The 26235-nt window shown below is 38.0% G+C and overlaps 2 protein-coding genes across 14 annotated transcripts in view; one reads left to right on the plus strand and one right to left on the minus strand.

The window, feature by feature from the left end:
• ppfia4 (PTPRF interacting protein alpha 4) overlaps nt 1-17119 on the plus strand; it is a 94248-nt gene extending 77129 nt beyond the window's left edge. For 3 of the 13 annotated variants that reach the window (XM_079597394.1, XM_079597390.1, XM_079597397.1), the window contains 17 exons: nt 319-545; nt 2577-2805; nt 2943-2978; nt 3242-3372; nt 5583-5701; nt 5829-5910; nt 7197-7278; nt 7474-7674; nt 8500-8562; nt 8940-8966; nt 9670-9845; nt 9934-10031; nt 11324-11499; nt 11627-11695; nt 12690-12870; nt 13128-13224; nt 15181-17058. In XM_079597394.1, the coding sequence (XP_079453520.1) occupies nt 319-545; nt 2577-2805; nt 2943-2978; nt 3242-3372; nt 5583-5701; nt 5829-5910; nt 7197-7278; nt 7474-7674; nt 8500-8562; nt 8940-8966; nt 9670-9845; nt 9934-10031; nt 11324-11499; nt 11627-11695; nt 12690-12870; nt 13128-13189 (1959 nt within the window). In that variant the 3' untranslated portion in view covers nt 13190-13224; nt 15181-17058. Of the gene's footprint in view, nt 1-318; nt 546-2576; nt 2806-2942; nt 2979-3241; nt 3373-5582; nt 5702-5828; nt 5911-7196; nt 7279-7473; nt 7675-8499; nt 8563-8939; nt 8967-9669; nt 9846-9933; nt 10032-11323; nt 11500-11626; nt 11696-12689; nt 12871-13127; nt 13225-15180 lie in introns of all 13 variants that reach the window. The other 10 variants (XM_079597395.1, XM_079597398.1, XM_079597400.1 and 7 more) reach the window with 7 other exon arrangements.
• Nucleotides 17120-17167: 48 nt separating this feature from the next.
• On the minus strand, nt 17168-19998 carry myog (myogenin). Its single transcript, XM_079597426.1, has 3 exons — nt 18865-19998; nt 18096-18201; nt 17168-17960 (listed from the first exon to the last, which is right to left on the minus strand). The coding sequence occupies exons 1-3, from the start codon at nt 19399-19401 to the stop codon at nt 17842-17844; spliced, it is 762 nt and encodes a 253-aa protein (XP_079453552.1). The 5' UTR covers nt 19402-19998; the 3' UTR covers nt 17168-17841.
• Between the last annotated feature and the right edge of the window lie 6237 nt (nt 19999-26235).

Here is a 26235-nt window from a genome sequence, read left to right on the forward strand (position 1 = left end):
AACTTCTCCTTCTGCTCTCTTCTCTGTACTAGCATGTAATAAGTATGAGCAATGGTATAACTGGTGCAAGTCACTGACCATCCTTATTCTAAAGTAATAGACACAAACAATGTTTATTGTTTCAGTCATATCTCTTTCTTTCTCTCTGTTCTTTTCTTTTGCCCCGTTGGATGTGTTCATTGTAAGTTGAGTTCTCAAATCCACAACAAAACATGTTTATAGCACATCAGATCTTATTGAAACTAAAATCTGGAAGCCTGATTTGAAAAAATCCTCAAAATTATTGGTTTGTGCACTGATCCATGTCTTTGTTCCCAGATCCTGCCAATGGTGGAGCAGGATTGGGATCGTTCTCAACCTTCCAGCTTGCGGGCCAGCCGGACTCACCTGATGGGAAGCGACACTGAGCTGTCTGACTTGGACGATGAAGACCGCGAGACTATATTCAGCTCAGCCGATATGCTGTCCCCCAGCGGGCACTCAGACGCCCAGACGCTTGCCCTCATGCTTCAAGAACAGCTGGATGCCATCAATGAGGAAATCAGGTTGGAAATATAGACTTTTAAAGGAAGACATAACATGGAAAACTGGGGTTCAGTATGCAACCACCTTGCATACGGTGTTCTGAGCAGTGTCAGGGCATGGGCAGTGGGCAGGGCAGTGCCACCTAGAACCACTCAGAACACCTTATCAACCACCTAGCAATGCACTGGAATAGTTCATTACACCTTACCAGCAGCCTGACAACCAGTCACAACACCTTTGCATTTTGGCAGTGAGTTTTGCATGAATTAGCGCCACTTTACTGTTAACTGTTGAACTGACTAACCACTAACTTGGCAGCAAAAAAGGCTCATTCAGAGTGTGTCATAGTTATGATGTCAGAACTATCAACACATTTTCATGTGACCACCCATATTTATATATCAGAACCTATTCAGTGTTGATTGCTATGATGGGGGCGTTGTTACTCATTTAACTTGTAAAAATGTTAGCCAATCAACAGAAGGCATTTGCATTAGTCTTAAAGGTACAGTAGCTAAATCTGGCTATTTCAGTCATTGCAGAAATTGCATGCTAGAAAAGTGTAAATTAAAGGTGCTTAAACGCCCCCTTAAAAGAGTAGAAAAGTCCTCATCTCGCTGATGTATTTCTCATCAGTTTGAACAGCTTTTCATAACAACTCTTTACAGTTAAGGATTACACTTAACAATACTTGCTTTTGTATATGAATACTTTATATGTCACAAATTGGATGACTTGCATGAGACCTGATCATCTGCCTCGAGTATATCAGCTTAGAGCCTTCAAATGTCATGTTCATTTGTCTTATTGATCCAAGCTTCCGCTTTAAATACATGCTCTGTTGAACACAGGATTCAGACTGGTGGCCAGTTAAAGCCCGAGTCAACTTCCTTCTCAAACTCACTGACCTTTTTCGATTTCAGAATGACTTGAGTAAAGGAGCTCGTCTGCTTCTCTGTGCTCTGACAGACGGCAGATATAACGAGAACTGTAACAGAAACGGTCTGGCAGGCCGAAAACTTCAGTCAAATCCAAACAGTCCTCTGAAGCTTGTCCTGATACCGAGCTGTCTGGATTCCTTTCAGCAGCACAAAGCACTGGCGGTTAAACATCTGTCATATATGGCAATAAGCTGAACAGTCTGTAAGCTGAATCTGCCCATCACACAAATTGATTCTGAGTTGTGGATGAATATAAATGACATACAATAGCAGCGCTATCACCTGAAATGTGCAGATAGGGATGACTCATGACCTGAGCTGTGGGTTAAACTCATGAGGGTTCAACAGACATGTTCCTCTTCCACCGCATGAAAACTAATGGATATCAATAGTAAGCGGAGTCCTGATGACATTTTCTATGAAAGCTGAATACATAATGCCCAATAAGGCTATTAGTAGTGCATTATGGTTTAACAATGAATTCTAGCCACCGCTATAGTATTTAATAAAATACAGCCATTTATTTTTCCACATCATGCACTTATAATTCATTTTAAGATGTAACATAATACATGAAATTGGATGATAATGCATTATTTACATAATTTATGTTTAGAAATTTATTTATAACCTGAAATATAAAAAAATGGGTAGTCGGCATTGGATATTGTATCACTTTATATGTACTTTACAAGTACTTACTATAGTAAATGCAGTAAATTATGCAAAATTAATTATTAAACTAACCCTAAACAAACAAAACAATTATATATAGTATTTAAATGATTAAATAAATATAATATATATTTATTTATTTGTTAATAATATAGTCTAAATTGTTTCTGCACTTCCATTTGGTTATGGGCTGGTGGCACAGAAAAAAGAAATTGCGCATGTTCTCCTAGATAAAAAAATGACCAACAAAAGCTTGGGAAAAGAAGGCAGATGTGCTTACTGCTCTTCAGACACACTTGAGTTTGCCTTTGATTTGAAGTGTATTCTGCAGAGAATATGTGCTGTCTAGGGATGTGTGTGTTTTATGTAGGAAGTTTGAGTTCTTGCTGTCCATGTGCTGAGTGCTCTCTCTTTCTCTCTCTTCTTCTGTTCTAGAATGATCCAAGTGGAGAGGGAATCAGCAGAGCTCCGGGCTGATGAGATTGAGAGTCGAGTGAACAGCGGCAGTATGGACGGCCTCAATGTGACCCTGCGCCCGCGCTCCTCCATCCCCACCTCCGTCACAGCCCTCTCTCTGGCCAGTTCATCGCCTCCCGTCAGCGGCCGATCCACACCAAAACTGACATCCGGTTCAGCGGCCCACGAGTTGGGCATCATGACCCTGGTGATCCTTGCTTCACATTGCAATGCTTTCATTTTGTGCTAACCCTGTTAAATCTCCCTTTTCTAACACTGACAACACTTAATCATCTGTCACCCTGTATTTTCCCTCTGTCTCTTTCTTCCTGCTAACACTTTCAGCCTAGTGATTTAAGGAAACACCGCAGGAGAGTGGCTGTAAGTGTGTCTTCATCTCTAAATGATTGAACACCAGCTTGCTTGTTCTAATTCAGTGCGTGTGTAGCTTCTGTGGATAAAGAATGTGAAGGAAATGAATATGACTCTGTGTGTGTTTATGTGCAGGTGACTATGTACAATATAAATGAGTTTCTGTTCAGAGGAGTGGGAAAGATTTGGTGTCATTAGCTTTTTGCTAATGTTAGGGTACTGTATATTGTGACGATATTGTCTGTTTGTTTGTGTGTGTTTGCTTGTCCCAGTCCCCTGTAGAGGCACGAGAGGACAAAGCCACCATCAAGTGCGAGACGTCGCCCCCTCCCTCCCCCCGAAGTCTCAGACTAGACCAAATGAACTTCGCTCAGCTAACAGGAAGCCTTGAGGATGGCCGAGGGTAAACGCACACACAAATCCACTGACGATCACGTCTCAGGTGCTAATAGATCCCTCTCTGATTGAACTAGATGAGACATAATTTACCCAGCAGGCACACTTGAGGACAGGCACAGACTCTCCCACACACACTCAACTGCTCTTGAGACTATGGGTCTATAAAGTAGTTAATTACTGTCAGTTTGCCTTTGTTCAAGTCACATTTGTCCTGTTATACACCTCCAGGTGTGTAATGCACCCCCTCTCCCCGCAAACACAGATTTTTGAACCAAAAAACTTTAATCATAACTTGTGTCTAAAACACAGTTACATGTCTAAATGTCAGCTCTTTAATAAAGTTATACCTTGTGCAGATAATTTGCTTCAAATGGAACATTGTATTATCATCTACACGCCTTGAAAATGTATGATCACTGTCAAGTTCAGTTGAAATATTTTTTGCTAAAGTAATAAACGTGTGTGTGTGTGTATATATATATATATATATATATATCAACGTCCGATTATTCGTACGTTGGGATTGGCAGCATATAAATGTTTCATAAATCACACTCGAACCCTGTCGTAAGATGATTTTGCACACGTTTACGTTAGATTGATAAATGAGCTCCAATGTCTCTACATACTTTCCAATCTTAAGCTTATACAAAGAACAAAACGATTTCCTGGTGGGCAGCACCATATTTAGCCATCAGTGATGCTGAGTTTTTAATGATGTTCCTCCAGATGTTCTCTCTAGAGAATCTTCTTCTATTTGAGCTCTGTGAGGTTTTAGCTGTGTGTGATGTTTTTAATGATGACCATGGGCATTGTCGAATAAAAATCACACTTCTGTAGTCTGGCTAATTTAATTTAAATAAGACCTGCATCTTCAGACTAATATACATTGATTTGAATCAAAGCAAGAAATCAAACCTGATGTGCTCTTTTTCAGTCTCCCTCTGTCCTTTCTACTTCCATATCTTTGTTAGGGAGTTAAACGGCAAGCAGCCAGACTCTATCAGAATGTAATGCTTCACACAAATGTATGGTGATGTCAGGGGAGGAGTGATTTCATTATGATTGAATTGGCTTCAATAGATCCAAATGAGAGTGCTGGAATAACAAAGCATTTTTCAGCGGTGCTGGCAGATAAAAAAGATTACAAACAGAAATGATTGTGTATGATATAGAATATAAGGTGATGTTCACACAGGACTTTTTTTTTTTTTGCATTTTCTCCGCACCTTTTTTTAAAAATGTTTGTTTGTGTACTGTAAGACACTGTAAGTGATGCATTCGTACTAATTTCCATCCAAATTTGAGAATTAAACACCGTTTCCATCCAATGTGTTCAAGAGAAAAAAATTGATCACTTCCTTAGAAAATGGTGCAAAATATCTGTAATAAATATGGAAGTTGGTGCAACTGGGGAAACCACTGTAGCGCTTTCTACAGAATAAATTACTTGCGGCCCAGACCGCGCAGGCAAAACACAATAAACGCTGTCATGTTATCTTGTGTTGGGAGCTGGAAGCCAGTTCTGGAAACTAATTATACCAAATAATTTTGATGACAGACTTTTGGGCCAGGCATTTCAAAATGACCAAACCAACATGCGAGATTGAGATGCTGTGCAAAGAAATTGGTCTGCTGGTTAGTCCAGTTATGCCATCTCCCATGATCTGTTCAAGCAAAGTCATGTGAGGTTCTTTTTTGTTGCGCATTAAGAGATTTATTAAGTAAATGTGTTTCCCTCGTAGTTTATGCGCATGTATTCTTATCAGATAAAAAAACTCCATCACAAATTGAGCGCATATGTTTTTAATGAGAATTTTTACAGTTTATGTGCATGTTGGCATTTCTATCCATCGTTTTTTTAAATGCGATATCCCAAAACGTGCATAAAAATAGATGAATGGAAACATTTACTGACAGTGATTAAGGTCTCCAAGCCTCGTGATTGTTGCGGTTCTTATTCAACTGCAGGATTCAGTTGTATAAGCTGACAGATCACTGTCTGCAAACCCATTTGCAATTCCCACATTGCTTTACTTCTCATTTGCAAAAAATTAAGTCCATTTGCTTTTTGCCAAAGTTGCTTATGCCACCAGAAATTATGACTTCCGGTTGCTTTGTCACCACAAATCTGTCAGTGTGAGCACCCATTACGATGCTAAAAGTCACACAATGTCATTTTTTTCCTCACTTTCTCTTTTTATCTCTGCTTAGGGGCAACAAAAAGAAGGGCATAAAGTCCTCCATCGGCCGTCTTTTTGGCAAGAAGGAGAAAGCGCGGTTTGATCAGCCTCTGAGCAGGGACGGCCAGGTGACGCCACCTGTCATTCCAGGTACCATGAAACAAGCACACGCACACATTACACGCAGAAAATCTCATTTGTATTAGATTTTAGATAATTAAGTAAATGAAGATTGTATACTCTTTAACTAACTGTATTTTAATATGCTGTGTCACAGAGTTCGAGATGGGTATTGGAGATACCATGACCTTGAGCAAACTGGGCACACAGGCAGAGCGAGACCGCAGGATGAAGAAAAAGTAGGTCTTCCCTTCTCTGTGATTTTCACTCATACAGCTCCTTCACACTGACGCACACCAAATCACCCTGAGACATTCAATAATCTGACCTAATCCTTATTACCTAATTATACGGCTCAATTAAAGCAAATGACCAATCAATTCAATGGCAAAGTGCCATTTCCTGCAGATAAACAAGTTACAAATAACGCTTAATAGTAGGCTAATAAGAGGGCCTCATTTATGTGTACTTTACCATTCTGTCGAGTCTGTCCTCATCTCCACATCTTATCTCTGTCCCCTGACCATTAGTGTGACAGAGAAAGCTGGGTTTCCTAATTAACACTGTGTGTGTGTGTGTGTGTGTGTGTGTGTGTGTGTGTGTGTGTGTGTGTGTGTGTGTGTGTGTGTGTGTGTGTGTGTGTGTGTGTGTGTGTGTGTGTGTGTGTGTGTGTGTGTCCATTCTTTGGCACTGTGCAAAGAACGAAATGTACTTCTTGCTTGGGAGTAAGATGAGGGGGGGGAAATGTAATACCCTTCGCAGTCTAATAAAAAAAATAATGTCAAGAGAATAGCCTTTGCAGTTCTTGAAATTGAACTTCAATACAATGTACTCAAAATTCATAAAACATTGAAAACAGATGTACTCCTCATATGCTATCATTAAACCTTGTTTGTTATGTTCATTACTTTTTTATAATAGTTTATAAATAAAATAATGTATAACTACTAATTTTATAAAATAATTATACAATAATAATAAAAAATACTCATAATTATTATATATATTTAATATATTAAATATATATAATATATTGTTATTACAATTATTTAAATGATTAAATATAGATCCATTAAAACAATTCTACTGTAGATGTCAGTGAGGGTGCATTAAAGTGATCAAAAGTTACAATAAAGTAATTTATAATTGTAAGAAAGATTTCTATTTCAAATAAATGCTGTTTGTTTGAACGTTCTATTCATCGAAGAATCCTGAAAAAAAATTCTCGGTTGCCATGATGGATTTCCATCAATTGATTTGGAGAGAGGCCATGTACTGTATGAGAAATTAAAGGGATGGTTCACCCAAAAATGAACATTTTGTTATCATTTACTCACCCTCAAGTTGTTCATTTACTCACCCTCAAGTTAATATTGGTTGATATCAGCCAACCTTCTCTCAAGAGGTTGTGCAGAACACTGGACTGTGAAAACCCCATATGTTTTAACTACTACACTCTATGTTGATGTGATGTCTCTGGGGTTGTATTTCCTCTCAGCTCTGACCTTTCTTTGTCTTCTATTAGGCATGAGCTACTGGAGGATGCCAGGAGGAAAGGGCTTCCTTTTGCTCAGTGGGACGGCCCCACTGTGGTCTCCTGGCTCGAGGTACAAAGACATCATCCACCATATCCCTCCCACCGTGCAGTAATGAGCACAGCACTCATGATCTCCATGATTATAATCACACAAATCACGGGGGGGGATTCGGATGACAATAATTAGGATAATTACTTACTCGCTCTTATGATGACGGAGATAACGAAGATGCATCTTGACGGTCTTCTCTCTGACATCCTCCAGCTGTGGGTGGGCATGCCAGCTTGGTACGTGGCAGCGTGTCGTGCCAATGTGAAGAGCGGCGCCATCATGTCGGCTCTGTCGGACACGGAGATTCAGCGAGAGATCGGCATCAGTAACCCACTGCATCGGTTGAAGCTGAGACTGGCCATCCAAGAAATGGTGTCACTGACGAGTCCGTCAGCTCCTCTCACCTCACGCACAGTAAGATGCCTGCTCCTAAACTGCTCATTTTCACATACAGTCTCAAACTGAAAACAGATATGAATCAAAAATGAGTCCGTGCAGATCCTTTCCTTTGTCTTTGTGTAACAATATTACATAAACATTCTTATTACATTATTGGGTTATTTGTAATATGTGACCTTTAGACAGATGCTTTGCTCATATGGGAGTTGCTGGCTGCAATGTAGCCTTAATCATGTCCCAATCCCATTCCTAAATCATTTGTAGTTTTAAATTAGATGTGCTTTTTTATCATTATTTTTATCAACATGTAACAATTTATGTAACAATTTTTTTTGATTGAAACCTATTTTAGATATATTTTATTAAATAGTTGTTTTCAAAAATATATTTTATTTAACGTAATTAATTAATCATGATTTTTAGCATTTTTTTTTTTGCTTGTTGTTTTAATAATTTCTATAAAAAAAATTATATAAAAAACGATGTAACTTTTAAAACTACATAAATACTATACTAATAAATACTAATATACTATATAAAAATGATTTAACAATTTTTGTGTAAAAAAAAAAAAAAAAATTATATAAAACAAAATATTTTTATTAATTTAAACACTAATAAATTGACAAACACTTTAGGAGATTTTGGTCTTTCCCCATTTAAACAGGCACCTGTTCACCTATTACTTACAGTACATAGAAAATAGTTTCCCGGGGGCGGTAGTAACATGGCTGCCAAAGGAACTTTGCTGTAAACACTCACTCATAAAAGTGTTTATGAGGAATATGCAATGTGTGATCATGTATCTGTGTGTGTGTGTGCCTCTTTTCCTCCGTGCAGTCTTCCGGAAATGTGTGGGTGACTCACGAGGAGATGGAAAACATGGCAAGCTCCACCAAAATGGTTAGTCCATCTGGGTGACTCCCTTGTGCCCGCGGTGCCATGCATATGCCACGCTTCCGCAGCCCTCACAACCCCCAGCCTGCTGCCCCTGACTCTACCCCCATCCCCCTCTGCCCTGCAATCTACCCAAAGAGTGCGCTTATTAAACCTTTTCGCATGTTTCTGTGTGATTCATGTCCTGTTGCTTTGCTAAATTAATCCATATTTAACTGCATTTGCAATAATTGTTACCTAGTAACAAGCACTGATGCTGTTGCTTGGTGTGCGCATCATTTCCCGACTGAACTGAGCTAAGTGAGCTATTTAGCTAGAAGAGAGCATTGCTAACACTGTCTCCTCTGCTCTAACACGCTGTCACTCTGACCTTTGACTGACAGGAGAATGAGGAAGGAAGCTGGGCTCAGGTGAGAGAGACCAAACTAAAGCCTTCCACTGACTCTTATATGTGGTTTTCACTTACCTTTCCATTAACCATTCGTTTTCAAAGTCTGTCATTGACTTGGTTTATGGCTTAGAAAGAATGCATTATCTTCATATGGAATGTGATTTTAAAATAAGAATTTATTGAAACATTTTCACGGTTTGTCACATTGAAATGAATACAGTTATACTGTATGTGGAAGGTACAATGTTTCAAATTTGGTAGTTATGATGATATCATAGATTATATACATTTTTATAATAACCATATTTTTTAGGTTATTATAGTATAATTATTAAATATATAATGAATATCATAAACTATTAGTATCATTCAAATGTAATATAAGTTTATTATATTATGGACAATTATAAATGTATATAATGCTATAACTAAATATTTTGATATTATATTTATAAAATGTAAATATTAATTATAAAATAAAATATAAACAACTGCTATATATTATAAATACTGTACTATATATTATAAATACATATTTTATATATAATCGATTTATATATATGATTTGACTTTATATAAATGTTTATTTTATATTAATTTAATAAAAGTATATTTTTTTACTTTATGTAAAATCTAATTAAAATAACTGTTTAAACTAACTAAACCCATGTGGGATCCAGTTGTCAGAGGCACAGTAGAATAATTTCTCTTTTCTTTCTCAGACGTTAGCATATGGTGACATGAACCACGAGTGGATTGGGAACGAGTGGCTGCCAAGTCTCGGACTGCCTCAGTACCGCAGCTACTTCATGGAGTGCTTGGTGGACGCTCGTATGCTGGACCACCTCACTAAGAAAGACCTGCGGACACATCTCAAGATGGTGGACAGCTTCCACCGGTAAACTATAGCAGTGATTGCTAATTTTTTACAACCGCAGTGTGCACTAGACTTTACATACAATGGTACGTTCATTATATCCTTACAGGGCTAGTTTGCACTATGGCATCATGTGCTTAAAAAGGCTGAACTATGACAGGAAGGAGTTGGAGCGAAGAAGAGATGATTTCCAACATGACATCAAAGGTACGAGTAAATGATCATTGCACTCTCTGGATTCATTACTTCTAACTTATGAAGGGAAGAGCACTATCTAGTGGCCGTACCTGTTATTTGCATTTCGGTGGCAGGAATGTGTGAGGTCAACAGCTGAGCTTTTTAGTGTCAAATCCATTTAAAGGGACGGCGCCCGGCTGAACTTCAGCATAACACATGAACTTGACACAGCTGTCACAGCTTTTTCAAATCTCTCATCTTCATAGCTAAAGACACACGCACCAACTGCTTAAGACTCACACACACACTTAAGCACATTACGCACAGGATTGAACAAACAGAAAGCAGGCTAGCCAGCTGTGCAAAATGATCACACTCCACATATACTATTACCTAAACACAGATATTTCCAGTACAGTTGTAAACACAGCCCCATTCGAAGATTTGCTTTATTAATGCTTTCTGCATGGGTTAGGGGTGGTCTCAGCAAAATCGTTTTATATCACGCTAACTGTATATACTTGTTGTTGTTGTTGTAAATTCAACAATTTTACATGTTTTTTATAATATGGTTTATAATGCAAGTAATAGGAGTCAGTTTAAAGGGGCGGTTGATTATGATTTCACTTTTCTAACTTAAGTTAGTGTGTAATGTTGCTGTTTGTGGATAAACAATATCTGCAAAGTTACGAAGCTCAAAGTTCAAAGCAAAGGGAGATATTTTCTTTTGTTTAAATTGCTTTTTAAGAACTACAATAAATGGCTGGTAGGGACTACACAAGCTTCCTCCCGGGTTAGTGACATCACTAACCCTAACATTTACACAAACCCCACCCCTGGGAACACGATTTATTGATTATCATGACAGAATATGCCAATCAATGACTAGAAGATAACTACACATAAGCTACATTCATCAACTATACAATTATAAATTCATCAACTAACCATTCAGAAATGTCCTGTTGTATTCTACATGTTGTCACTTCTTCTTGAGTCTCTCCATCTTTGTCTGACTCTGGTTTGAACATAAAAGGCTAAAAGTTTTTGAAAAACTCCGCCCTCTGTGCCGGGAGCAGCAGCTCATTTGCATTTAAAGGGACAGACACAATAAAAAACGGTGCGTTTTTGCTCACCCTCAAAAAGTGACAATTTTAACATGCTATATAAAAATATGTACATACACCCTCTGGGGACATCAAAGAGTTATTTTACACCTTGTGAAAAGGGCATTATACTGTACCACCCCTTTAATGTGAAACAATGAAGCATTTTGTGTCTGGCAAAGGTAATACCAATGCATGTACCGCTGTCTGTTCCAGATACCCTAGTGTGGACCAATGATCACGTGATGCAGTGGATTCAGACCATCGGTCTGAAGGAATACTGTAATAACCTGCTGGAATGTGGCGTGCATGGAGCTCTCATTGCCCTAGATGAGACATTTGACTTCTGCAGCTTGGCCCTCATTCTACAGATCCCCATGCAGAACACCCAGGTGAGGACCGCACAGACGTTACAGAACTTATGTAATGTTCTAACATATAAAACTCACTTATGTGATATTGTGGTTCAGTATACTGAGGGTATACTTTCCAAAACACTGTCTCTGATGTGTCTTCCAGGCCAGGCAGATTCTGGAGAGGGAGTTCAATAACCTCTTAGCATTGGGAACTGACCGGCGCCTGGAAGAGGTAGGTGATGATGATTTGGATTCTGGTTGGATTTCAGCCAAAATGCACTGTTGTCCACTTGGGTTTGTTTTCTTATGAAGCCAAAAGCATGTAACAAAAGATTGTCATGGTAATACATTATGGTTTTTCTTTTGTTTTAACTGTATTCTTTTGAATGGGGAAGTAATGATTGCAGGTGCAAAATGTAGAGCTAAGAACGACACTGTCATGATGTATTTATTTACTTAGTCAGCGCTGGTCAGGATGGAGCAATCATAATCATTTTTAATTACACGATAAGACATCTTATTAGTCATTTTATAGAAATTATGGGGTGGATATATTTTTATTTATATATCAGGTACCAATCTTCAAAAAATGTTTTAATGTCTTTAAATAATTGTCTATATACAGTATTTATATTATATATACATTTTATTTTTTATTAATTTGATCTTTGTAATGGCTTTTTCAAAATAAAACGAACATAAAATAAAAATATTTATTCATTTATTTTGTTTGTTTATTTGATCTGTGTAACAGCTTTTTTTAAGTGAAACAGAAACATAAAATATATTTCTAAATGTATATATAAAATGCATATTATTATTATATATATTTTTTCCTGCTTTTTCAAATTGAAACAAACTAGAATATTATTTTTTTTGTATAACTTTTTCGATAAAGATAATAAATGCATATTTAATTATAACAATTCTGAAAGTATTCATAAAAGTATGAAATGTGATTTTAAAATGTCAGATGGTTGCTTTTACATTTGTGAGCTGGGAGTCTGCTGCGAGACCCTTCTGCAGAAATAGCCAGGATTGCTCTGCTCATCATTAACGTTGACATTTGTTCAACATAGAATGAAAAAATGAGCTGAAGCATTAAATATCGTTGTGCTGTCATATTCATTCTCTGTTGCCATATTTGAAATTATACGGATGTGTGTGCAGTCATACTTTTGAACAAGATCTGAACCCAGTTGTTGTGATGTCATCCTTCTCATCAGTGTGATGACAAGTCATTCCGAAGGTCTCCGTCGTGGCGCAAGCGCTTCAGGCCGAGGGACGGCCAGGGTCTTGGTATGATGCCGGGGTCCATAGAGACTCTTCCCGCTAGCTTCCGCATCAACACCATGTCCATTCCCGCTTCTATGGCTGCTGTGCCCAGGAGACAGCTGCAACCAGAAGGTAGAAAGGGGGGCAGGGAGTTTTACAAGGGGAAAGGAGTTCAGCATTGCCATTAGCACGTTGCTCTTTAATGGTTGCAGTACTGTACTAACAATTAGTGCCTTCTCTAACTCTTTTACAGTATGTCTTACGACACTAATTGCAAAAGATGAATGCATATTGACTGTGAAAGCATGTGTTAAAAGTAACTAATATGAATGGCACAGGTCGGGGTCACAGTTTATGTCATTGCATGTTTTCTCCCCTCTGTGGTTCAGCAGCCGGTCCCCCGGCCCCGCAGAGACTAGACCCCTCAGCTGTCAGGACTTACTCCTGCTAACTTGCTTTTACTAATCACTGCACTTACACTAACAGGTAAGCTGTTCACTTCAGCCTCTCGTCTATAAGCTCTGATGGCTCAGTAAGAGATGTTTAACACCATCTCCTAACCAGACGGGATGCGATACGATTCCAGCGTCAAGCAGTCTGTCCACACCAGATATGAAAAAAATCACAGCCAATCAGAAGAGTGCACTGCACTCACAACAAAATGATTAAGTACATTATCAAATTCATAAATATTACACCATTTTAACATAGTTAAAAAATACATACTGAGTGACTGATAGTAAATTTGTCATAGAATACACTTGTTTGTTTGCATTGAGGTCAACGTTATAACGTTCTTGTTTCCTGATCTGAAAATTCAAGATCTGAGGTGAATTATCCTTTGTCACTTTCAGTATGGCTATAAAGGTCATGCAAAATGATATTCAAACTCACATTAAATTCTTTTAACATTAAATAAAGCACAGCATCAGTAGCTTAAATGATCATTGTCATACTTTGTATGTTGTTGCGACGTCTCAGGAAAATAGAAACTGTTTCTAAAATAGAATTGTCGAGTATCGCCGTTGCATCTGGATATGATATAAACCCTGATTAACATGGAAAAGAAACCTTTTAACGCATGCCGCAGCATCGCGTCGCATCTGGTTAGGCAATGATGCTCAGATTTGTCTGCTTGGCTTTTTTTCTTCTGCTTTTTGTACATGAATGGTCAGTTGAGTTTCTTTTCAAGTGCTTGAATTCAAAGTAGCGTAGACTTCTTTAAAACAGAATTGAATGAAAGTTCATATAATCCTTTCAACACTCCTAGGAACCACCTAGCAACCAATCAGAACACATTAGCAACTGCATAGCAACACACTGACATCCATATTATGAAGTACTGATTGCAATGGATTATTGCGCTCCGCTCGCGAATGTTTTCTTCTTCAATTTTCAATGTCCTTTCATTTATATTAAATCAGTCTCATGGATTATATGAACATCTGAACTAATTACATTTTCTGTCTTTACATGACTTCAAGTATATATTTAATTTCTGTTATTATGTATTAATATGTGTCACATTTTATAATTATTACACTACTATTGGTAAAGTGTTGTTCTGGGTTTGATACAAGTTAAGCTCGATTGTCAGAACTTGTAGCGTAATGTTGGAAAACTATTTCAAAGCAGATGTTGCAGAGCAAGGGGCCGTTCACACACAGAACACTTTTTTGCATTTCCATTGTTTTTCAATGTTAACCTGCTTTTGTTGACTGTTGCGCTCGCGTCTCACATCTTTAGCACTGTCTCGCTCAAAGCAAGGCGTTCTAAAACGCAGCGCTCAAGTTAACACATTTTTGCATTCCACTGCACTGCTTAGCCATTGTGCTTCTAAACAATACACACATTGACAATTTGACTGTTGCGTTTGCGTCTTGTGTAGTATCTGCTGCATTGCACATAAAAATCTAGCTCTCAAGTTAAGTTGTTTAAATTTTAAAAACTGCCTCTCTAGATCTTTACATTGTCATTACATTGCTCTCCATCTAGCATTTTTAAACCCCTAACACACTTACACAATGTATTTTTACATTCATACACAATGTATTTTTACATTCCACTCTGCTTTTCCATTTTTTTTATATGTAAACAGGAGTGTGTGACCGTCTTGTATTGTTTGGTGTGTCTTCCATATGACACAGCATTCTGAAAATGTGGTGCTTCAAATAAATTTTTTTTTTAATAAATGCATGCGTTCTGTGTGTATAACCCCTTACAATGGAACACACAAAAGCTAAATGTTAAGTTGATTATTTTGGCGTGACTCCTTCCATGAAATAACTTCTATTTACTTGCCATTGATATGATAACTTGTAGGTATACTAACTGCTTTTTTATGCCCTGACATGCTCTAACCCGGAACAAATAGTTTTTAAGACCTCGTGAATATGATTTTGATGATTTCTTGTGATTTGTATCCTCTCATTTCCCTGCCAGTGCATTCCCACTACCTGTACGGACACATGCTTGCGGCCTTTCGACAATGAAATATGCCAAAATCTGGGGACACCTTGAAAAGATGAGGGAAGGGTTAACCTCCGCCCCTCCCCTGTCCTGAACCACACCAGAGCTTTCTTGGACACCGTGCAATAGAGGGGGACAGAAAGACGAATTTTGAACTTTTGAGCGCGTGGAACGCATTGCAGCCGCAAAGGAGAAATCTCGTCATATCAGTCGTTTCCCAGTAATCCCGGTTATATAGTCTTTGTGGTGGTCGTACTTAACTGGTGTACTTGGCCCTGTAGTCTGTCAGTGCTAGTCTGCTCCTTTGGGTGTGCCATTGGCATTTTACTGTATAAGGCTTTCTTCCCTTTGGTTATGCAAATTATTAATCAATGTCTATGTATATATGAAAAACAGAAAATTATGCGATTATGTTTTTTATGGAAATATATATCAGACTTGTATATCGAGATGAATATATCATTATTATATGAGTTTTAAAGTCTCAGTTGTGACTGTTTCCTGTCGGTTAGACAGCTCCGTCTGCTAGAAAGGGTGTTACACTTGTAGTCGGTGTTGACTGAAGAAACGTGCGTTTGTGTTCACATCAGCAGTGCTTATCCACGTAGAGTTTCGGTCCACACACTTCCAGGACTTTGAGATCGTATGAAGCCATGATGCTAAATATTGTCAAGCATCAGGGAAAGCAATTGACTTCAGTTCACTTAGCATCAGGAGAGAAAAAAAAAAAAAAGATTTCCAGCACGTAGGACCTGCAAATGAACATATGATCTCTTTTGGTGCCGCCACTTGAATTTGAACCACTATGGGAGCAAATGATTCTTGAGCAACATACCTACCAAACAAGTTATGTGCGCGTTGGGCATTTCTTCTTTTTTTTTAAGACAATATTTTCTGTATAATTCACAGGATGTATCGTGCTATTGTGGCAGCTACTGTACTGTGTGTGAAAACGTGTGTATGTGTATTTTAAGTGTTACACAATGCTGACAAATCATGTTCTTACTTTAAGAAGTGCTCTCTATTAAAAAAAAAGTATTAATATAAGTGACTGTTTTTTCATTTTATACGCAAAAAAAAAAAAATCATCATTCTTATTATCCTTTGAAATGAATGAATGATCTTGTTTGTGCTGGGTGGGTCACTGTTGGCATTGGGGCGTCCGGTGGAGCATGCATGCCACTAAACTTGACAATCACTGTAGCATCTATTGCCTCTCTTTCTCACTCTCAATCGTCATTACCACAGATCTAAAGGAATATATCACCACGCTAACACTTGAACTTGAAATCCTGTGGTGTGCTGCTCTTTTTTTAAGCCTCGGTCTGCCAATTGTGCCTAGCCTCTCACAGCCAGTTTAGTTGTTTCTGTTTAATTTATAATGCCTCCTTAATGTTCAGCACGCTCGCTGAATATCGATTTGATCCTTTAGTGGCTTGCTTTAAAAAAAATGCCTTGACGAGGACCAAGCGTTAGTACAATGCCGAGACGTTTCCCTGATGCGACAGTGGTGGAGTAACTGAAGCCTCTTGCTTTGCAGTGTGTTCTCCTGTGATGCTCATTTTTACGCTAATTTGTTTCTGTAGCTCTTGACAGTAATGTGAACTGTAAAACAGGTGCAGGTCTCTCTCTCTCTCTCTCTCTCTTTCTTTCTCTTTTGTGTGCATGTAAGGTTTAATGTGTGTGTAAATAGATGATTTATGTATATAATTCTGTATAGAATAGATGCAGATTCCACATAAAGCATGTGGTTGAACAAGTGAGAAGTTTTCTTTTAATGTGATGTTTGTTTGTTTAGTACGTGTCAGATACTGTTTGAGTTTTTCCTTTTTTTTCACATTAAATGTAAAGATCTGTCACAAATAAATAATTATATATGAGTATATAAAATAAATATTTACCTTATGTATTATAAATCATTTCTTGGATTTTTGGGTTGTTTTTTTTTTTTTTTGCACACAAGCCTAAACTTAAGCATGTTTTACCGATGGATGGGAACGCTGGAAAAGTACTTAATTTTGTTTTTATAAATTTGATAACCAAATCAGCAAAAGAAAGAAGGAAATAGTTTTTTTTAGAGGGCGGAGAATAGGATTAGAAATGAATATTTACAAATACACAACAATCTTTATTATAAAAGTCCAAATAAGTTATTCCAAACACACAGGAAAAAATACAAAATAAAATAACAAAACCACTCTGTAGAAAATAGGAAGATATTTACATAACTGGCATTCGGAACTATAGTTTAAATTAAGCAGAAATTGGTCAAAACCAGATGTAAAACATTGGACCCACAAATGTTTCTTTTTTGTTGGTAAGCATAAAGCACACACAAACAGAGTGAAAAAATAAAGGAATCAAGAGGAAAAGAAGGACAAATTATGAAAATATGATTTGCCCAGCCTGACTGTCTTAAGTTTCAGCAGGAATTAGGCTGATCTGAAATTCGTTCTTATTCCCACAGAGATAAGAAACATTTGGAAATATAATCATCAAGATTTGTCTGGAAATTAAGCCCCCAAGGCTTTTATGACTTTTAAAAGGTTCTTCGTTCACCTTGGGTGTCATAGATAGTGCTGTTATGGTCGTTGAAAGGTGGTCTGAACATGACGGTAGGGTCACCCTCCTCATTTATTTGCTTATGTCCACTGAATAGGGCACGGGAGTCACCTCTGTTCCTGTAATGCTGTCCACAATAGAGGTCAGAGACCTCAGGTTGGTCTGCTCTGGGGAGTCGTCATTCAGGAGATCTGAGGAAAATGTCACTGTCACATGTTTGCCAGGCAAGTCGTTCAAACCTCACATTTGAATGTAAAATCAAAAAAATATGGAATTTTGGTTTGAAAAATGTTCTTGATCCTTCATATTTGTCTTGGTGGTCTTACCCTCGTGGGTGGAGCTGTAGACGGGGACGCAGTGCTCCGATGCGCTGCTCCACTCTGGACTGCTAGAGCAGGTGCTGCCAGAGCCCTGCTCGCTGGAGGACGACACCTGTTACACACACACACACACACACTACTGTCAGTCACATCGCCAGCTACCCCACCCGACCACTGGACCCCCAACACCCTCACAACCATCAGAGACAAGCACTGCTCTCGGCAACCTCTATTACACATTTGATTGAACATTTTATATAGGCGTTTTTGTGCTTTTAAAAGTTGAAACATGCAAACTACTGACTTAATTTTTATACTGTTTAAAATGCATTTTTTTAAATTAAATTTAAACAATTTAAACTTTTATTTTAATTGTTCGCTTTTTTTTGCAATGCGTGCTGCATTCAACTATTTATTTAGTCTTGAATTTAACTTAATTTAAATGTAAAAAAAAAATTTTTTTTACAATCCGTGCTGCATTTAAGGCTGCATTCAGCCTTCAATTTAAAATACAATTTCAATATGAATGAGTGCACTTGCACAATTTCTTTTACACAATAGAAATCAAATAGGTATTGTAATAAAAATTGCACCCACAAAACTGTGCAATCTCAAAAGAGTGCCCACTTAATTAATGTGAAGCGCTTTCCAATAACTTTTGCTTTGAGAAAAGAAAGAAAGTGCAGGTTTTGGAAGTACAGTCCTGTTTGACAACATCATTGTCATTGATAAATCCCACCGTACACCTGCCCCTGCTCCCCCAAGCCTCACTCACCCCTTGAGGAGCTGCGGCTCTATAATGCAGGTTTCCCTGCTCGTGTTCCTGCTGGTTGAGGGAGCTGACCAACGCTTGCAGTCTCTCGATGTACTGGATGGCGCTGCGCAGGATTTCCACCTTAGGCAGCCTCTGGTTGGGATTCATAAGCGTGCTTCTTTTGAGAGCTTCGAAGGCCTCGTTGACTTTCTTCAACCTCCTCTTCTCCCTCAAAGTGGCGGCTTTCCGTCGATCCATAGTCACCGACTTGCGCTTGCACACCTTGCAGGCCCAAGGCAGACACTGACCCGGACAGTGCTGCTGCTCCTGATGAGGAGACATGGACAAACCGAGGCTGGATGATGGAGACGGTTTGTCCTCCAATCCCACTCCGTTGGACAGCATCCTTCCGTCTCCACACAAGCCCATCATGGAGCTTCTATCCTGATATCCAGCTTGGTCGAAGCCTCCGGTCAGCCTGGATTGGAAGAAGTTATCGCCGCCTTCGTAAAAACGCTGGTCGGCGAAGAAGTAGGGGTTGGTCTCGAAAAGCTCCATGTCTCGCTGGAATTAGAGTCCACCGGCTCTGCTGTGTCTTCTCTGAAAGCGTTATAGGTCCTTTACGGTCCTTGCGAGCGTGTGTGGGTGTAACCCTCGGAGCTGAGCTCGTGCTGAAGAAGATCTGTGGACGACAACTGCTCCACACCAACTGCAGTGGTGGCATTTAAACTCTCTGCCTGGTGTTAGATCAGTAGGTTAAATATAGCCAGGGCTCTGAGAAACCTGACCCTGCGTTTAGCTGTTGCCACACATCTAAACTTTACATCTCTTTTCATTCCCCAATCTTCTGGGGATTTGGGACCGGTTTGCTTCAAGAACGGCGTCAGGCCGCTGTTGAAAGTGCAGGAACATGATCTGGGTGCTGTGGAAATCAAACAGACTGCAGCAGATATGAAAGATCCACTATGGCTCCTTAATTAACTGATCGAAATTCTTGTCAGACAATATCACCTTCTCTTCTAAAGCAGAAGAATGTATTATTAGCAGTTCATTGTTTCTATAGCTTGGCTGGAGCAATTTATTTTTGAGGGTGTCTGTTTGGAAAAAGAAGCTCAAGATAAATGGGAATCTTTAGAGAATCCTCTGGTTTTATTTGTATACTCTATAGCTCTTTCGAAGACAATAAATGCAATTAATATAACTAAATATAATCAAAATATAATAAATAATATTGTAAAATAATGTAGAATAATAAGTAGAATATATTAATATATAAAAATAAAACAACATTACATTAGTATATATATATATATATATATATATATATATATATATATAACTGTCAATTCTCTGTATATAAACTAGAACTGATGAATTTTCCATTTCCAATTTAACTACAGACCATTTTCTCAATCTTTGTCCAATCAGCAATCATTTTTGATAATAATAATAATAAATGCATTTTAATAACAATAATAGTGTTAATATAAAAATAATAATACATATATTAATATATAAACGTATAATCTTCTCAATCTTATTATACTTTGCTGTTAATAATAATAATAAATACTGCATTTTAATATTACAGAAATAATACATTTAAAATTATCCTCTTAATTTTTGTTCAATTAACTAATAATTTGCTGTTGTTAATAATAATACATATTATTTAAATATAGAATACATTATAACTAACAAATACATTAATATATTTCATATTTAAAATTATCGTGTTCGCAACCTTTGTCCTATTAACAAATTATGTTTTTCTTAAAATCTTTGTGGTAGCTACTGTGTCTATACGTTTACCTGTCCTGTAATGCATGGCATTGGTTCAGTAAGGTAGACCTTTCTTGTCCCTGACGTAAGCTCTCCGGATGCTGGAAATCCCTAATGTGCTTGTGTGGGCTCATAGCTCACATGCTAATTCGGAAGAGCTTCCGCTATGTTCCCTAATGAATCCACAGGCTTATTTATGGTTACTGACACACCACAGCTATTCGAGGTTCATGTAGTACACGGTGAAGGGGGTTTTTCACTATGATATTTTCCTTGAGTGACAGTATGCTGAACACTTCTGCAATGTCACTGGTGAAAGAGTCCCTCAAATACTTTTGACGGTGTCCTTACAGATCTTTAGTTTGTGAATGTAGAAGTGGAGACCGGTTTCAGAATTTAAAGGTACCTTCTGCCCTTGTCCAGCACAGGTCCCGAGCTGGAAGCCCCGTGGTGCTCTCGTCATGGTAACCCAAGCCTCCATCCTTGGCAGGATTAGGAGGCTGTGCAGTTGGCTGTCAGGTTAAAATGTGATGGATGATCACTGATGGTTGAGGAGCACAATGGGGCCTCTGTGGCTGTCCAGGCTGCAGGGGAGTCATTCACCCCGGACCTTCTCTTAGCCTACTGTCAGCAGAAATGGAGGATGGCAGGGTGACAGGTCCATGCAACCAACCACACACACACGCACACACACTTTTTCATGGGGAGATAATGAGTTTTACACTGTATAAACTGTATATTTGATCCCCTAACCCTAGACCTACTCCTAAACACAACCCTCACAGAAAGCTTTTTTCTTCGTTTTTTATATTTTACAAAAACATTTAGTATGATTTATAAGCTGTTTTACTCATGGGTGCCAAAATGTTTTAATTTTGTCCCCACAACTCAGGGTTTACCATGAGCACACACACAAGACAAACACACACACCACCCAGGAACTCTTCCTGAAGAGGAAAGCACTTTCTCAGCATTTTTAGTAAAGGTCAGGTTACCAATGTTATAACACAGTTGTCTTGTTCGAAAGGTGTATCACGAAGATATATATATATATTTCTTATAAAATTATTATTTGTGTTCACACTGGCATCATATGGTTTTGAAAAATAACACAATTATCAATTAATTAACAAGAAAGTTTAAATGTAATGACTTTAAATATACGGTGCACCATCCAGTAAAAAGTAATATTATATTTATTTTATACCTTGAATATGATCTTAATCATTATTTTCAAACATATTTTTTTAAATGTATTTTTAAACTATTTATTTTCGTATCAATAACCATAACTAATACTTCATAAATGTCATTACATTTTTGGTTAGTCACACCACATGACATTTCACAAACTAACATTTCCTTGTCATTAAAAGTAAACTTTTTGCCAGCTTGTGGACAACAGGCAACCACATGCAGTATCTTAGCATTGTGAGAGAACATGAGAAAGAAAATCTAGCTTAAAGAGATAGTTCACCCAAAAATTACCCCATGATTTACTCACCCTCAAGCCATCCTAGGTGTACATGACATTCTTCTTTCAAACAAATACTGTACAATCAGAGTTATATTAAATAATGTCCTGGCTCATCCAAGCTTTATAATGTCTTTTATGTTTTGAAGTCCATCAAATGCTTCCATCCATGATAAACTCTGTGGGGTTAATAAAGGCCTTCTGATGCCATCGTGTAAGAAAAATATTTAAACTAAGTAAACTGTACTTACCAAAAGTTTGAAACACTTTATAAACAGTATTGTAACTACACTGCACACCCAAAAAATTAAAGTCGCCGTTTGGATTTAAATAGGCAAATGCTTAAGAGTCTATGACTGGATCATTATTGCAGTGATTATTATGTTTCTAGCATGTTATATGTTCTTCTAACGCTAATTGATGGAGTGTGTAGCTTTCATGTCTTAAACAACCATGTATGAAGAAGACACATATTCCAGGATGACAATGTCAGGATGCATCAGGCTCAAACTGTGAAAGAATGGTTGGGAGTCAGCATGAAGAATTTAATTTTCACACATGAATTGGCAACTCTGACTCAAGACCTTGAATTAATTCAAAGTCTTTGGGATGTGCTGGAGGAGACTTTACAGAGTGCTTGACTCTTGCATTGTCAATACAAGATCTTGACCAAAACGTCTGGACTCAGAGGTGCCAATGATTCTTCATGCTCCCTCCCAACCATTTTTTTTTTTTTTAGCAATTTGAGCCTGATGAATCTTGGCTTTGTCATCCTGTTATAAGGCAATGATGTGTTTTCCTATACATGGTTGTTTAATAAATGAAAAGCTACACACTCCATCAAGTAGGGTTAGAAGAACTGTTGCTAAAACTCATAACGATCCAGTCATAGACTCTTAGCATTTGCATATTTAAATCCAATCAGCAACTTTTTGGGGGAGCGGGCAGTGTATTTTGTAATGATTTTTATTATTTGGGTCTGTGCAGCTATCTGCTTTTGTGTCTCTTTGTGAATTGGCTGATTAATTGCCATTTTATTAACCATTTCTAAGTTTTAAAACTCTTATACATGGTAACAATCACCATGCAATCAATCGTTTTCATATGACTTCAACTACTTGAAGTCACTATAATCCGTTTCAAGTTCAAGTGTCCCTGACTACCGGCAAGCACGCTAGAAACAAAGGTTTATCACGGGGGATTGAGTAGATCCTCAACCAGACAGATGATATCAGTCTATTTGAGTGGGTCTTAGGTGTAAGGCGACATGGTGTGCTGCCCTGTCACTGAAAACAGTGCGCTACTTCTCTTCACTGACAAGCAGCAGCACATTGCAGGACAGCTGGCAGAAAGGGAGGAGGAGAGAGGGGGAATTGGCTTCTTGTGAAGAAATGCCCAGAACGTGGCTGCATTAGCCATGGAATGCTCACTCTTCGCTCATATTTGGCTCTCAAACCCTAGAAAGATATGATGAGTTCTGTTATTGCTGTTAGGAGAGGGAGTAGCGACTGGAACAGATGCTTGGATCCTCTGGACCGCATGCAGCGCTGAGCTGGCCTAGCAACAGGTTCAAGTCTCATCAGGGCTGTTTGTCAGGGACTCTCTTTTCAAGCACCTCTGTTAGGACTTCTAAGCATGCCTTATCAAATGCAGCGGCCCCAGAAAGTGTTCAAGACGCAATTATAAATATATGATTGCATTAAATTAGATATACATTAGATATTGCATTAGATATACAGAAGGACATACATGTACAAGTGAAGTGTAAAAAAAAAAGGTGTAGAATCACATGTTTGCAGATGCTATATTGATGTTGCAACATTTTGTTATGCAATAATATTTTTACATTATTAAAAATGATTGTGTCCAAATACTTCTGGGGTCACACTCTTCATTGGCATTTATGGTTCTATGAAGAATCTTCAACATCCATGGGACCTTTCCATTCCACATTTCCAACCAAAATAAGGTTATTTAGATTATGAAAATGTTCTTCACAAGAAAAAAAAAAAAAAAACGGTTATTTTGACAATTTTTTTGAGGAACCCAAAATGGATATATATATATATATATATATATATCCATATATAAAGAAAAAAATATATATTTTAAGAGTGCACTTTGTCTGCCCCTTAGTCAACACATTTGTAAATCTGTAAACCTTTTTATCTTTTTTTACACGTCAAAAAAATTATACATATTTTAGTGTTATTCTCCAAAAAAACATCCTTAAAACAAGATCAATTAAATGGAGAAGCAAAACATAACAAATCAAATAAGATTATATTTGTTAACTTGTATTTTTCATGTTTTGGTCATAAAAAAAAGTTAAAGGAACACTCCGACTTTTTGGGACTTTAGCCTATTCATCTTATCCCCCAGAGTTAGATAAGTCCATACATACCTTTTTCATCGCCGTGCGTGCTATAAGTCTGTTTGACGCACCCACCGCTAGCCTAGCTTAGCACAAAGACTGGATGTAAATGGTTGCAGCTAGCATACTAATCCAAATAAGTGACAAAATAACGCAAACATTTTCCTATTTACATGTTGTGATTTGTATAGTCACAGAGTGTACAAAAAACAAAGTCACATGAGACACAGACATATTTTAACCGTATAAATACTGGGAACTATATTCTCTGAAGGCGAAGCGCTGCTACTTGGGCGGAGTGATAACCGCAGCACAGTAGTGGACAGGGCCTTACAATACGATAGTCACTGGTCTCTTTTATCAGGTTATAATCCTCTACAACAAACAGAATGGAAAGCATGTGCGTGTGCAGCTGTCGATGTCTTAGTGCAAGTGGTGTCATGTTTAGTCACAGGAATGATCCTGGCTCTCGGAGCACCATGACTGCCTCACCCCTCAGTGGCACGCTACTCACTGTTAGTAAATGCCTCTCTCCAAGAGACCACAAACAAATCTGCCTCGCTGTCGGAGCAGAAAGAAGAATACCACATAAAAACGATTTGGTGGATTCAGTCTTCCTGAGAGGCTGACCAATTTAACCTTCATATTCTGTTGTGATTGACTGTTGTACTTTTTGGGGTCCCTGAGAAGAATGTGTGTGTAAAAATAAGTCATTTTGAAATGAGCCGTTTTTTATTTTGAAATTTTGCCCAACTTTTTTCAATGTGTCCTCTGATCTAACAAACCCCTGTATGCAGATATTGTTGTAAAAGCCTCAACTTTGGGTCCACTCAAACGACACACTTGTTAAAAAAGAGAACTATTTGAGTCGTAAGAGTCGATTCCAGACTCATATTTTGATTCTTTAAAAAACATTTTTAAGGTAAAGTGAGATCTTACAGTAAATATAATCTATACTATTATGATTGATATTGTCAATGATAAGATATTTTGACAGTTTCTATTCAAATGGAATATCCGCTCTTTGTAGAGAGTCCATGTCAGCCGAAAAAGCCAGTGTTACCGATATCTTTTAAGTTAATCAGCTAGTTCTTTTTATTGTTGCCGTTTTATTTGATTTGCATATCTAAATGTTAGTGAGAAGAAGAAAAGTAAAAAACTTTTATATCAATCGGCATACACGATGGACAAATGAACATATTTGAACGTGTATTTGGTAAACAGAATCAAACGATACGCTGAGATTAATCAAAATTCCCAATACTACTGTAGCTCTTGGCTCTTTTTTTCTTTGGCCTTGAGTCGACTCTCCTTCAAATTCGACTCTCAATTCTCAATGCCTCAGAATGGAAGAAGTGATTCTTTTTGCGATCTACATATTTTAATGAAATCCGAGAGCTTTCTGTCAGAACGCCACCTCACTAATTGGCCAGCTCCTGCTTCAGCATCACGCGCGTGGGTCGTAGTGCTCACGTGACCACCGTCGGCCAATAGTGAAGCGGCGTTCTGGTGCAGAACCCAGAAGCGCGCTGCGCGCCACTGTGTTTACTACGTCAGCAGCGTTGGAGAATGGCGTGGAAGAGAAGAGATAGTTGAATAAAGTTGTTATTTTTTGGGGGGGGGGTTTGCGCACAAAAAGTTTTCTCGTCGCTTCATAACATTAACACAGTCTTTACTACCTTTCTGGGCCTTGAAAGTGGTTGTTGCATTGTAGTCTATGGATGGTTCAGAAAGCTCTCTGATTAAAAAAAATATATATTTT

Source organism: Phoxinus phoxinus, assembly GCF_949152265.1.
Source record: "Phoxinus phoxinus genome assembly, chromosome: 22".
Taxonomy (NCBI): Eukaryota; Metazoa; Chordata; class Actinopteri; order Cypriniformes; family Leuciscidae; genus Phoxinus; species Phoxinus phoxinus.

Excerpts from the sequence above, each read along its gene's own strand:
- myog (XM_079597426.1), bottom strand. The coding sequence starts at position 19,401 with ATGGAGCTTTTCGAGACCAACCCCTACTTCTTCGCCGACCAGCGTTTT. Across the intron at positions 18,202-18,864 it reads GAGCCGCAGCTCCTCAAGGG|GTGTCGTCCTCCAGCGAGCA; the intron begins GTGAGTGAGGCT and ends TGTGTGTAACAG. Across the intron at positions 17,961-18,095 it reads CTACAGCTCCACCCACGAGG|ATCTCCTGAATGACGACTCC; the intron begins GTAAGACCACCA and ends CATTTTCCTCAG.